The sequence below is a fragment of the Gorilla gorilla genome, chromosome 5 (genome assembly GCF_029281585.2).
Source record: "Gorilla gorilla gorilla isolate KB3781 chromosome 5, NHGRI_mGorGor1-v2.1_pri, whole genome shotgun sequence".
Classification (NCBI taxonomy): Eukaryota; Metazoa; Chordata; class Mammalia; order Primates; family Hominidae; genus Gorilla; species Gorilla gorilla.
The window spans coordinates 176,407,981-176,420,055 of NC_073229.2; the positions used below are offsets into that span (position 1 = coordinate 176,407,981).

A 12,075-nucleotide genomic window follows, 5' to 3' on the forward strand; every position below is an offset into this window, starting at 1 on the left:
CTTAAAATTATCATGTTCCATCCACACAGAGTTCCCTTTCAGCTGTTTAGTCCTCCATCCTAAACCTGAATAGGCAACAAAAGATTTCAATATGCCTTTCGATGACATGAAAGATGAGGACTAACAGAAGCAAACAAATAAAAGCAAGCTGGAGGAAAACACATTATACAGGAAAAGTAGAACTTTAAACAAAAAAAAAAACCATTAATATACCCAGAAAAATATAAACGATAATGTATTCATTAAAAAAAATAAAAAATACTACAAAAAGGATCATTCGGAGAACCAAAGTGAGCTCCGGGAGAATTAAATACATGAGAGCAGAAATGCCAACTCAGTATAAGAGTCTGGAGTTGAAATTGAGGACGTTTCTCAAAAAGCGGAGCAAAAAGACAGAGAAAGGTCTCTTGGTAAGACAGTTCAAGGGTTGAACCCGAGTATCTGACAAAAAGGAGTTCTCCAGAAAAGAAGACAGGTAAAATGCAGGAAAGAAACGTATTAAATAAATCATTAGAAAATTTTCCAGAACAGAAAGATGAGAGCTGCCAAATCAGAAGAGCCCCTTGAGCTCCCAGCCCAGTGGATAAAAATAGATCCTCCCCAAGGATGTGATTGTGAAATTTCAGGACACTGGAAACCTCTGGGAATTAGAATGTTTTTAGATTCCTTAAGACAACACTGAGAGCTAGAAAACAATGAAGAAAAAGCCTTGAAACTCCAAAAGAATTCATATTCAACAAATGACCCTGAAGGATCACATAAAAACAGCAAAGCGACCAATAAAGTGTGATCATGGTATAAGAACATTTTCAGACGTACATCTGGAAAAATACACTTATCATGTACCCTTTCTAAGAAAGGACATGCACTAACAAAAAAAGGAAGCAATGCAGTAAAGAGAAAGACTTGGGATTCAGAAGAGAGAAGATCCAACATAGGAAGAAATGAAGGGATTCTCAGGATGGTGGTGAAGGGAAATCCAAGAAGACAACTGTGCACCAGGTTTATGAGGCAAGAGAACTGCTCTGGATTGGAATAGCACAACTCAAGAGATGACTATATTGAGTGAGGTGTGTCTTCCCCATGCCCTCTGCTGTTATTGCCTTTTTAATCCAAGTTGGGTAGGCATGGAATTAGCACGTTCATTAGTTGCATTCCATTTATTCAAAGAAAAAAATCTAATTGGTTATTTCTTCATCTGTGACATTCAGTTATATTGGTCAAAAATTAGTAAAAATTATTACTTGTGATCATACATATCTTATAATTCATATTAGAAATCCAAAGCAAGACATCACTACAGTTGCTCCAGTCTTTTTTGGAATCACACATACATTATACGCCAAGAAAAAAAACAAAAAGATTTTTAATGGGGAGAAATGAGAAATCTCTTTAAAAAGCAGATGAAATTATGGTCAAGAAAGATGACGAGTTAGTGGGTGCAGCGCACCAGCATGGCACATGTATACATATGTAACTAACCTGCACAATGTGCACATGTACCCTAAAACTTAAAGTATAATAAAAATAAAAATAAAAATAAAAAAAGAAAAATGCACAGCCGGATGCGGTGGCTCACACCGGTAATCCCAACACTTTGGGAGGCTGAGATGGGAGAACTGCTTGAGCCCAGGAGTTCAAGACCAGACCAGCCTGGGCAACAAAGTGAGACCCTATCTCCAAGACCAGACCAGCCTGGGCAACAAAGTGAGACCCTATCTCCATATTAAAATATATATGTTTTATTTTATATATATATATATATATACACACACACACACATATATTTTTAAAAATAAATAAAAAGAAAAATGCACACTCACAGTTTTGCAAACTGTTTTGAGAGGTGTTCTTTAACACACACACACACACACACACACACACACACACACATTATATGTCAGATTATTCTCTATCGTCTATCCATAGATTCCCGGGAAGTTCACTGAAATTAAATCAGAGAATTCTATTAAAACACATACTTCTCACAATTACTTAGCTTATGAAACAGGAGATATTCTAACATCCCTCCCATTTCTTCTGTCTTCTGCATTTTCATGCCATCATGCCAGTTTGGGTTCTCATTCTTTCTCTCCAGTACAGCTACATGAAGCCTCATGATGGATCTCCTGTTTCCTGACCCTGGTGCTGTCATGTAAACTATCCAGAAGCAAGATCTAGAACTGCCATTCATTTTTACCTGCAAACATCCCCTACAACTTTCCATGGCCAGGGATCTCCCAGCTGAGTCTAAACACCCAAGAGTGTGCAAGATGATTTACCAGGATGAAACACCACATCTTTCATTTATATTCAACCACATTAATTTTCAATTTTGGTTGTAGCATGTACACAAACAAAAATTGAAAATAAATGTGGCTGAATTTAATTGTGATTTATAAAATAAATTGCTTATAATTTATAAATAAATAAAAATACATACACTTATGCTGCATATTTATTTCCTTTTTTTTTTTTTTTAGCTAATGAGGCATGCAACAAATAAAGTGTACAGGTAACTAGTTTATAGAATAAAGTCCAAAGTCACACATTCAACAGGCCCTACAAACTGCCTTAAATTTACATAACCAATCTCGTTTGTCCTCAGTCACTTTCATTTATCTTAAATTCAGCTAAAATAGAATTACCTGTGTTTTTCCCTAAGTGCTCAGAATTCTCTAACAATTTGTGCTTTTTTTCTTGCTGTCCTCTTTACCGTGATATCTTTCTTTCCTGTTGTTGTGTGTCCAAACTCTTAGGTTCAGTTCAAATTTCCCTCTACAAAGCTTCCCTAATCCTACCCCTGCTGGAGGCCAGAAGGGTCTGAGTACCCATAATGCTTTGTCAGTACCTCTCCCAGGACAGTTTGACTTTCTGCCCTATGTCATTGAGGTTCATATCTAATCTCATCATTGGGCAGAAAACTCCTTCAGGTCAGCATCTGCCATGGATACCTTTTCCCAGCTCACATTTCCTAGTTCTGTGCAGAGTCATTGACAGAGTCAATGTCACCTGGTATGTTATTCAAACCCAGTACTCAAAAACAAAAATAATACAAACAAAAGTGCCACTGTGAGCCATTAATCTTTCATAGAATATTCAAAATTTCATAGTAAGTCATATCTCCTCTATGCATTTTCTCTTCTAGGAAAAGGCAGCTATAAATACCTCTATTTGTTCTGCTACGGGCTGTTCAAACACATTCGCCAGTTTCTGCAGAATGATGTATTTGTTGTCAGCCAGTGATGTAAACAGCACTTTCAGATCATTCTAAGGAGGAAAGTAACAGGAAAACTCAAAATGTGTAACAGGGAATTCAAAATACTTGTAAATATAACACAGATTCTAAGAAATAATATAGAGGCACAGAAATTTAATTTCCAGGAGAAACAATACTGTGCTATGGGAAGGTAAAAGGAACTGGTAACAATTTACTTACGTGCTAAAACTGACTCCTGAAGAATCTGTTACCCAAAGTATCTTCTACATAACACAAATGAAGTTGAACCATACATGTAAAAAGCAACGCTTGTCACCCTAATCTCATTACATCCGAAATAAATGAGCACAGTCAAACATTGCACAGAAATATTATATTAGTGGCTCTTATCTAGGGAAATAACCTATAGGTGTTATCCTGATTTGGGAAATAATATGATACTTAAGAATCATATGATTCCCATTTTGCTCTCTCCTCTCCTTCCCTCCCTCCATCAGTTTCTTCTTCTATTTTTGGAAAATTTGCACAAGCTTTAAAAAAGCCATCCAGAAGTTTAGAAAATAAATATTATCCATGATGGTCAAAAACATGTGAAGAGACAACACAAAAAGATCTTGTTAGGTATTTTGTTCAAAAATATTACTTATTTAAATGTCCAAATATATTTATATTGAGTTAGATTTGTATAAAAAGGAGACAACTATTAGAACTTTGGTACTTAATTCCACAGGGAATAATAAATTAGAAGAATATTTAAATTATAAAAAATTTTGGCCAGGTGCAGTGGTTCATCTCTGTAATACCAGAATTTTGGGTGCCTGAGGCAGATCACTTGAGGCCAGGAGTTCAAGACCAGCCTGGGCAACAAAGTGCACCCGGTCTCTACAAAAAGTTTAAAAAAAAAAAATAAGTGGACACAGTGGCATGCCTGTAGTCCTATCTACTTGGGAGGCTGAAGTGGAAGGATCCCTTGACTTCAGGAGTTTGAGGTTGAAGTGAGCTATGATCACGCCACTACATGCCAGCCTGGGTGACTTTATCTCAAAAAAAAAAAAAATTACCAAAAAATGTATTTTTTTCTCTAAAATATCAACAAATAAGTTCTATTTCATAATAGTCAGCAAACATATATTTGTCAGAGGTTAAAGCTCAACTCAGGACCTCTTTACCAGGGCCTGATCACGCACATCACCAACATGCAAACATTCTGACTGTCTAATGAGTGGAAGGATAATCGTACCAAGGAAGAAAAACATCTATAAGAACATGTGAAGGATTTATAATGTAAATTCAGGTCTAAAAAGCAAAATAATGGGTGCATTATGCAGTAAAAATTATAAAATTGAAAATATAGTGCTGAACATGAGAACTAGAATAGTTGCCACTAACCAAAACTCAAAGCAATCTGCAAGTCTAGTGGCTAACTAAATAGGAAATTATAATAACAGCCCTGGAAAAATCCTAGAAACAATAGTTTTACATATGAGTTACTAGGTCTGTATCATTCAACTGTGTTCAGAGTAAGGTCACGTGGGCCATTAAAACCATCACACATTTATCTGTTTTTAAGCCTAGTAAAAGATGTCCTGCATTCACTTGAACAGAAGCCAACATTACCTACAAATGTGTGTACAGTGACATTCGTCCAGTTAATCTAAATGAGTAGCTAAGTATATATAACATAACATGGGTTAGAAATGAAGGGTGAATATATAGATTTCCTGTATGCCAGTTTTATGCTTTGTTTTGTTTTGTTTTGAGACAGAGTCTTGCTCTGTCACCCAGGCTGGAGTGCAGTGGCGCGATCTCGGCTCACTGAAACCTCAGCCTCCCAGGTTGAAGCAATTCTCCTGCCTCAGCCTCCCAAGTAGCTGGGACTATAGGCATGCACCACCACGTCTGGCTAATTTTTTGTATTTTTAGTAGAGACGGGGTTTCACCATCTTGCCCAGGCTGGTCGCAAACTCCTGAGCTCAGGTGATCCACCTGCCTCAGCCTCCCAAAGTGCTGGGATTACAGGCGTGAGCCACCGCACCCGGCCCATTTTTATGCTTTTAATAGCATATTTTCTCTCTTAGCTATGTTCTACTCAAGGTGGTAGGAAACACAGAGTTCATATTTCTGGAAGTCAGACTGATTATTGGGAGAGACTAGTCAAGAAGATAGTAAAGCAAAGAATATGATTGATTTTAAAATTACTAAATAAAAACTTTAAGAGGTGCTCGTAATCACATGGATATTGACATTTTCTTAAAAATAAAAATGCAAAGAATTGAACTATTTTTGTATTATTACACTTGTGATACAACAGGATAATTAAGGTATCCATATATTACAAACATAAAATACATCACTTTTTTTTTCTTATAGTCACTGGAATTATTGGCAGGGCAAAAAGGAGCAGGATTCTAGCCATTGAGAAACAGATTTGCAGAAAGTTTCAAGCTTTAAAACCAGTTGTGTCCGGGCACAGTGGTTCATGTCTGTATTCCCAGGACTTTGGGAGGTGGAGGCAGGCAGATGACCTGAGGTCGGGAGTTCGAGACCAGCTTGGCCAACATACAGTGAAAGCCCATCTCTACTAAAAAATACAAAAATTAGCTGGGCATGGCGCGCATGCCTGTAGTTCTAGCTACTTGGGAAGCTGAGGCAGAAGAATTGTTTGAACACGGGAGGCAGAGGTTGCAGTGAGCTGAGATCTCCCCATTGCACTCCAGCCTGGGCAACAAGAGCAAAACTCTGTCTCAAAATAAATAAATTAAATAAATAAGTAAATAAATAATAAAATAAATAAAATCAGTTGTGCTGCCTCACTCATTCATTAAAGAATTCTTTCATTCATTTTCCAATTTTTAAAATAATTTACAATACACAATTATATGTTTGGGGAATTTATTTGAGGTTACGTCCATGGGTAAAATTTTTAAAATACAAAATAGTTCATAATTGACTTTATTGTGATTCTATATATGTAATGTACATCTACATAACATCTATGCATCCTTCAAAATAGCCTTTTTGGTATAGAGTAATGTTAGCAGTCTGGCAAAAGCTAATCCTCAAAGATTAAATGCAGAATGAAGGCATACCCTTCCAGTAACTGCTGAGGACTGACAGCATACCAAGGTGTTTGGTGCAAAGTTAAAACAAAAAGGCAAATAGTTTGTGACTTGACCTTTAATTATGTTAACATTGGAAACTTTCTCTCAACTAAATTGGAACACAAATATTTTGAAATGTCTTTTTGTTCGTGAGCTGGCCACCAACAAATAGAAACTTGTTGGCAGAAGAAAAATAGAGAACGTGATTTAAAGAGAATTCCATGATTCTCTTAGATCCTTAAAACAAAATAAGTTCCAGAGCATTCATGCCTAATTCATATTTTACTGTGACTGGTGATAATTACCAATAAAGTTTAAAAGTATGAAAGTACTAAAGATACTAAATGCAATTCACAAAAGATATGGGGAATGAGAGCAAAAGGGACTGCTGAGGCACTGGGGGATTCTGACTTGATCATCTTGGGGGGCAGTAACTATCAGGGAAGACTGCTAGATAGCAGTGCCACTGACTCAGGGACAAGACTGAGTTGCTGGTGGTACCATCCACTGGCAAAGGATATTGGATAAAATTTAAGAGACTCTAATGAAGGCCCACATTCCCCATCTTCCCTGAGATCACCCTAATATGATAAAATACAAAAATATATATATTCTTTGAGTAAAATACTGGCTCTAGTTCTTAATGGTTGAGTAACACTGAAGTAATTTAATCTTTCTCTTGGTTTTAGATCCTATATCTCTTATAATACTACTAGTAATAACAATAACAACACTTACTGAGTGCTTACTATGTATCAGGCACTGTTCAGAGTATTTTAAACACATCTCAACTCATTTCATCCTCACCACAGTCTATGAGGCAATTCATATGAGTATGAGTATGATTTGACAGTTGAGGATACCAAGGTTCACGGAAGTCAAGCTGCAAAGTTATACAGCAGTAAGTGACAAAGTCAGAATTTGAACCCAGACTGTTAGCTTTGGAGACTACATGTTTAATTTTTACTGTTCTGACTTTGCAAAATTATTATCAGAACAACGTTTGCAGGATGTTGCAAAGATTAAAGACAATGAATATGAGAAAATATTTTGTGAATAAAAAAATGAAACTCAAATGTTTGTGATAGTTTTACTCTGTGGTTTTAAGAATGTAGACTACTAGAAGGCAGTGGTAATTTGTGCCTCATGAAAATTCCATGTTTCTTGGCTAATGCTACATTTATGTGTAGTGTTTTTTGCTTTTTGTTTTTTTTTTTTTTTTTTTGCAAATCAAAACTCTACATCAAACTCTTGGCCCTAATGACATGTCTCTATTTTATAAAATCTTTCATGTTGGTTAAAAATAACATTCAATTAAAACTTATGTATTCTCAAAGAGTGCTTTTTATTAGGAAAGAAAAATCAGCACTAAAAGTTTATCAGCAGCTTTTGCATTTGTTCCAGTATATAATCATAGGAAAAGTTTCCTAAGCACACAATAAGAATTATAATATGGGGCTAAAAGGCAGTAAGTCTGAGGAGTTAGGACTGGAAAGTAATGTAACACATTTTAACACAGGTAGAAGTAATTAGACCACAGCCACTTTCAAAGACTCTTAGGTACTACAGTCTATGGCCCTTTCTATATTCCAACACTTTCTGCATACTCTTTTTTTTTTTTTTTTTTTTTTTTAAGATGGAGTCTTGCTCTGTCACCTAGGCTGGAGTTCAGTGGTGCAATCTCAGTTCACTGCTACCTCTGCATCCCGGGTTCAAGCGATCCTCCTGCCTCAGCCTCCAAGTAGCTGGGATTACAGGCCTGCACCACCACACCCTGCTAATTTTTGTATTTTTAGTAGAGATGGGTTGCATTATGTTGGCCAAGCTGGTCTCAAACTCCTGACCTCAAATGATTTGCCTGCCGTGGCCTCCCAAAGTGCTGGGATCACAGGCGTGAGCCACTGTGCCCGGCCATTTTCTGCATATTCTTTTGCAATGTGTTTAAACTCCGGTATTAGTAACTAAAAATTATAATTATAATGATCCATAAATTTGACTTTTATTGATTGAATTCTATTCAGTCCTTAGTTTGAAGTGGGTGGTTTTCTCAACCTACCATTTCTAGGAGCAAAAAATCTTTAGCATCTACTCCTTTAATTCAACCCCCTTCATTTTCTACAATGCTCTTGTTCTTCATTATGCATTTAAAAAAAGCAACAACCAGGTTTGTAACACAGACTCGTGACTGACTATTACTGAATACCTAGAGAATGGTCACGTATCCTTTGATAATGTCTTACTTACCTGGAAATTTAGTATTTGCTGAAGTCTTTCTTTCATCTGATGACATCGTTGATTCACTACTGAGTCTAGCAAGGATAACCTGCCCAAAAGACAACCCAAAGTATCTTCAATAACATCTCGATTATCACCATTCTCTGGAAAAGCTTGGGAAAACAAGTTTTTGTTCTTATCCATTTCTTCAGACATTTCCTTAATGTCTTTGGCAAGAATCTAGAGGTGATAAAAGGGCATTTTTCAGTGTTTAGATACATGAATTGATATGCAAATCATGTTATTTTCTCATAGAAAGTCAACTAAATCTCTCTGGCTGCTTAGTAATAATCAGACCTAAGACAACTGGAACCTCTTTCAAATACTTCTATACATTTCAGGAAGTTGCTCTCAGAGACTTTACCTCATTCACTAGTAATAATGAGCAATGTAAAGTGCTATTTAGGAATTTGGTACTTTTTTTAAGCATGTGTTTCATATTTGGAAGATTTGTGATACATAACAGTGTTTCTACAAAGAGTTTCCCATTTTTCCCTCATACTTACACAAGACAAAGAATGAAAATGCAAACTATAAATATTCTGCATTTAAGCAATTATGTTCTGCATTATTAGAGTTGTTTTATGTTTGACTTTCTTTATGCATAAAATTAATTATCCCATCAAAATGTCAAGTGCTTTGTAATGTTATACACACACAGGCAGGAACTACTAAACCTACCTCTTGGTTGAAGAGACAAGTCTCTGTTTCTTCTGGTAAAAGTGCTGTGGCAACAAATAAACGTTCTTCAACGTCATCCAACCAAGTAGAGGTGGCTGAGACTCCATCATACAACTTCTGCTCCAAGTGTATACTCTGCCTCTTTGCCCCTCCACTCTGGGAAACACAAAACAGGGTCAAATAATCAATTTCAGTGTTTTGAAAATCCAGGAAAAATATCAGGATGGGGCCGGCGCAGTGCTCACACCTGTAATCTGAGCACTTTGGTAGCCCAAAGCAGACAGATCACTTGAGGTCAGGAGTTCAAGACTGGCCTGGCCAATAGGGCAAAACCCCATCTGTACTAAAAAATACAAAAATTTGCCAGTCGTGGTGGCATGTGCCTGTAGTCCCAGCTTCTTAGGAGGCTGAAGCATGAGAATTACTTGAACCTAGGAGGTGGAGGTTGCAGTGAGCCAAGATCGTGCCACTGCACTCTAGCCTGGGTGACAGTGCAAGACTCTGAAAAAAATAAAATAAAATAAAATAAAAAACAGGAAACAGGATGGGGCCAGGTGCGGTGGCTCGCGCCCGTAATCCCAGCACTTTGGGAGGCTGAGGCGGGCAGATCACAAGGTCAGGAGATCGAGACCGTCCTGGCTAACATGGTGAAACCCCGTCTTCACTAAAAATAAAAAAAATAAAAAAAATCAGCCGGGTGTGGTGGCACACGCCTGTAGTCCCAGCTATTCGGGAGGGTGAGACAGGAGAATCCCTTGAACCCAGGAGGCGGAGGTTGCAATGAGCCGAGATTGCACCACTGCACTCCAGCTTGGGTGACAGAGTGAGACTCGGTCTAAAAAATAAATAAATAAATAAATAAACAAATAAATAAACAAACAAACAAACAGGATGGGACTCCAGGGTCCAGTGATCTTTGTTTCAGCGCTTATCACTAGTGTTGGGTCTCATGCTCAGGGGTGGATGGAACAGTCTCACAGAGGCCAGGCAAATCAATACAAGCAAAACAAGACTCTTATCAACCAAGCCAAACACACTGATAACACAGCCTTACCTGGGATGAAACCTCCTCGAAGGCTTGGTTCAGTCCATCCAGCAAAGATGTAACTGCAGATTTATCTTGGGTTGGCACGTCCCCTTTGTACAGTGGCACACCAGACAAGAGTCGATTTGGCCTGCTATAAAGCTGTAGGCAAACAAAGGCAGCTTGTTGAAGAGCATATGCATTATGTCCCAGTATTCTCATTTGGAAATGCATACTGAAATAGATGCTGAAAAAACTGTCCACATGAAAATTTCTTCTAGAGAAATATAACTTCTACAACATACCATGTCCACTGAACACAGCGGCCAGATGCATCAATGGCAATGTTTCCATGGATGGATTTTTTTTTTTAAGCAGTGGAAAAAAATGTCTGACAGATAGGAGGAATAAGTTCTGGTGTTCTATTACACAGGAGGTCAAACATAGTTAACTATAACACATTGTATATCTCAATAGCTAGAAGAGAGGATTTTGAATGTCTCTACCGCAAAGAAGTGATAAATGTTTGAGATGATGAGTCTGCTAATTACCCTGACTTGAACATTACACACTGTATACATGTATCCAAACATCACACTATACACCAGAAATATGTACAAATATTATATACAAATAAAATAAAGCAGGCCACCCACGATGGCTCATGCCTGTAATCACAGCACTCTGGGAGGCTGAGGTGGGCAGATCATTTGAGGCCAGGAGTTCAAGACCAGCCTGGCCAACATGGTGAAACCCCGTCTCTACTAAAAATACAAAAATTAGCCAGGTATGGTGGCATATGCCTATAATCCCAGCAATTCGGGTGACTGAGGCACAAGAATCGCTTGAACCAGAGGCAGAAATTGCAGTGAGCTGAGATCACACCACTGCACTCCAGCCTGGGCAACAGAGCGAGACCCTGTTTCAAAACACACAAAAGATGACATTATAAAAAAAGAAAATTAAATTAAAAGGTGGCTTGCAAATTTTATGAAATAAATGACATTAAGACAAATAAATTAGAAACAGAAAGGATGAGAACAGACATTGCTGAAAATGGAATCACTGGCATAGAGAAAAATCTTGCAATAATCAGATGAAAAGTAAATACAAATTTTAAAAAAACAAAGATCAGTACAACTAAAAATAAGTCAATAGGTATAGAAAAAAGATGATCTAACACAAGGATAATTGATGTCCCTGAAGCAGAGATATAATAAATATAGCATAAAATACATCTAAATCATACCAAAAAATTCCCTAAAATTAATAAAAAAGCAAACCTTGATTCTTAAATATAAAAAAAGTATATTGTGTTACAGGAAAAATATGATAGCAGAACACTCAACATCAGACATAGCCTAGATAAGCTGTTGAAACTTAAAGAAAACTAAATAATTCTTCTGGCATCCATACAGAGAACAACAACAAAAAATAAATAAGGGGAAAAATAGTAGGCTGATGTTAGATTTTTCTAAAGCTTCATTCAATGCCAGAAGAGAAAAAACAGATATAAATACAAATTCTGAAGGGATAAAAGTATGACAGAAAACTGTCCATCAAATATAGAGGCAACTAGCTGATATTCCCAAACATGATAGAACCTGAGTTTTCTTGAAAAAAGTTACTTGACAATGAAATTAATACCTGAGAGCTGGATCAAAATTAAAAATTTAGGAATTAAAAAGATATGCTGAAAGGGTTGGTTATGAGCACTGAGGAATTTAAAGATTAAATTGATTTACAGAATATGGGAATTGTTACAATTGTTCTTT

At 36.9% G+C, this 12,075-nt stretch overlaps 1 protein-coding gene across 24 annotated transcripts in view; it reads right to left on the reverse strand.

Annotated features, from left to right (window-relative positions):
* SYNE1 (spectrin repeat containing nuclear envelope protein 1) overlaps nucleotides 1-12,075 on the reverse strand; it is a 522,579-nt gene that overhangs the window by 124,644 nt on the left and 385,860 nt on the right. For all 24 annotated transcript variants that reach the window (XM_055390873.2, XM_019029254.4, XM_055390870.2 and 21 more), the window contains 4 exons: nucleotides 10,331-10,462; nucleotides 9,277-9,432; nucleotides 8,566-8,775; nucleotides 3,169-3,270 (listed from right to left, as the gene is read on the reverse strand). In XM_055390873.2, the coding sequence (XP_055246848.1) occupies nucleotides 3,169-3,270; nucleotides 8,566-8,775; nucleotides 9,277-9,432; nucleotides 10,331-10,462 (600 nt within the window). The remainder of the gene's footprint in view (nucleotides 1-3,168; nucleotides 3,271-8,565; nucleotides 8,776-9,276; nucleotides 9,433-10,330; nucleotides 10,463-12,075) is intronic.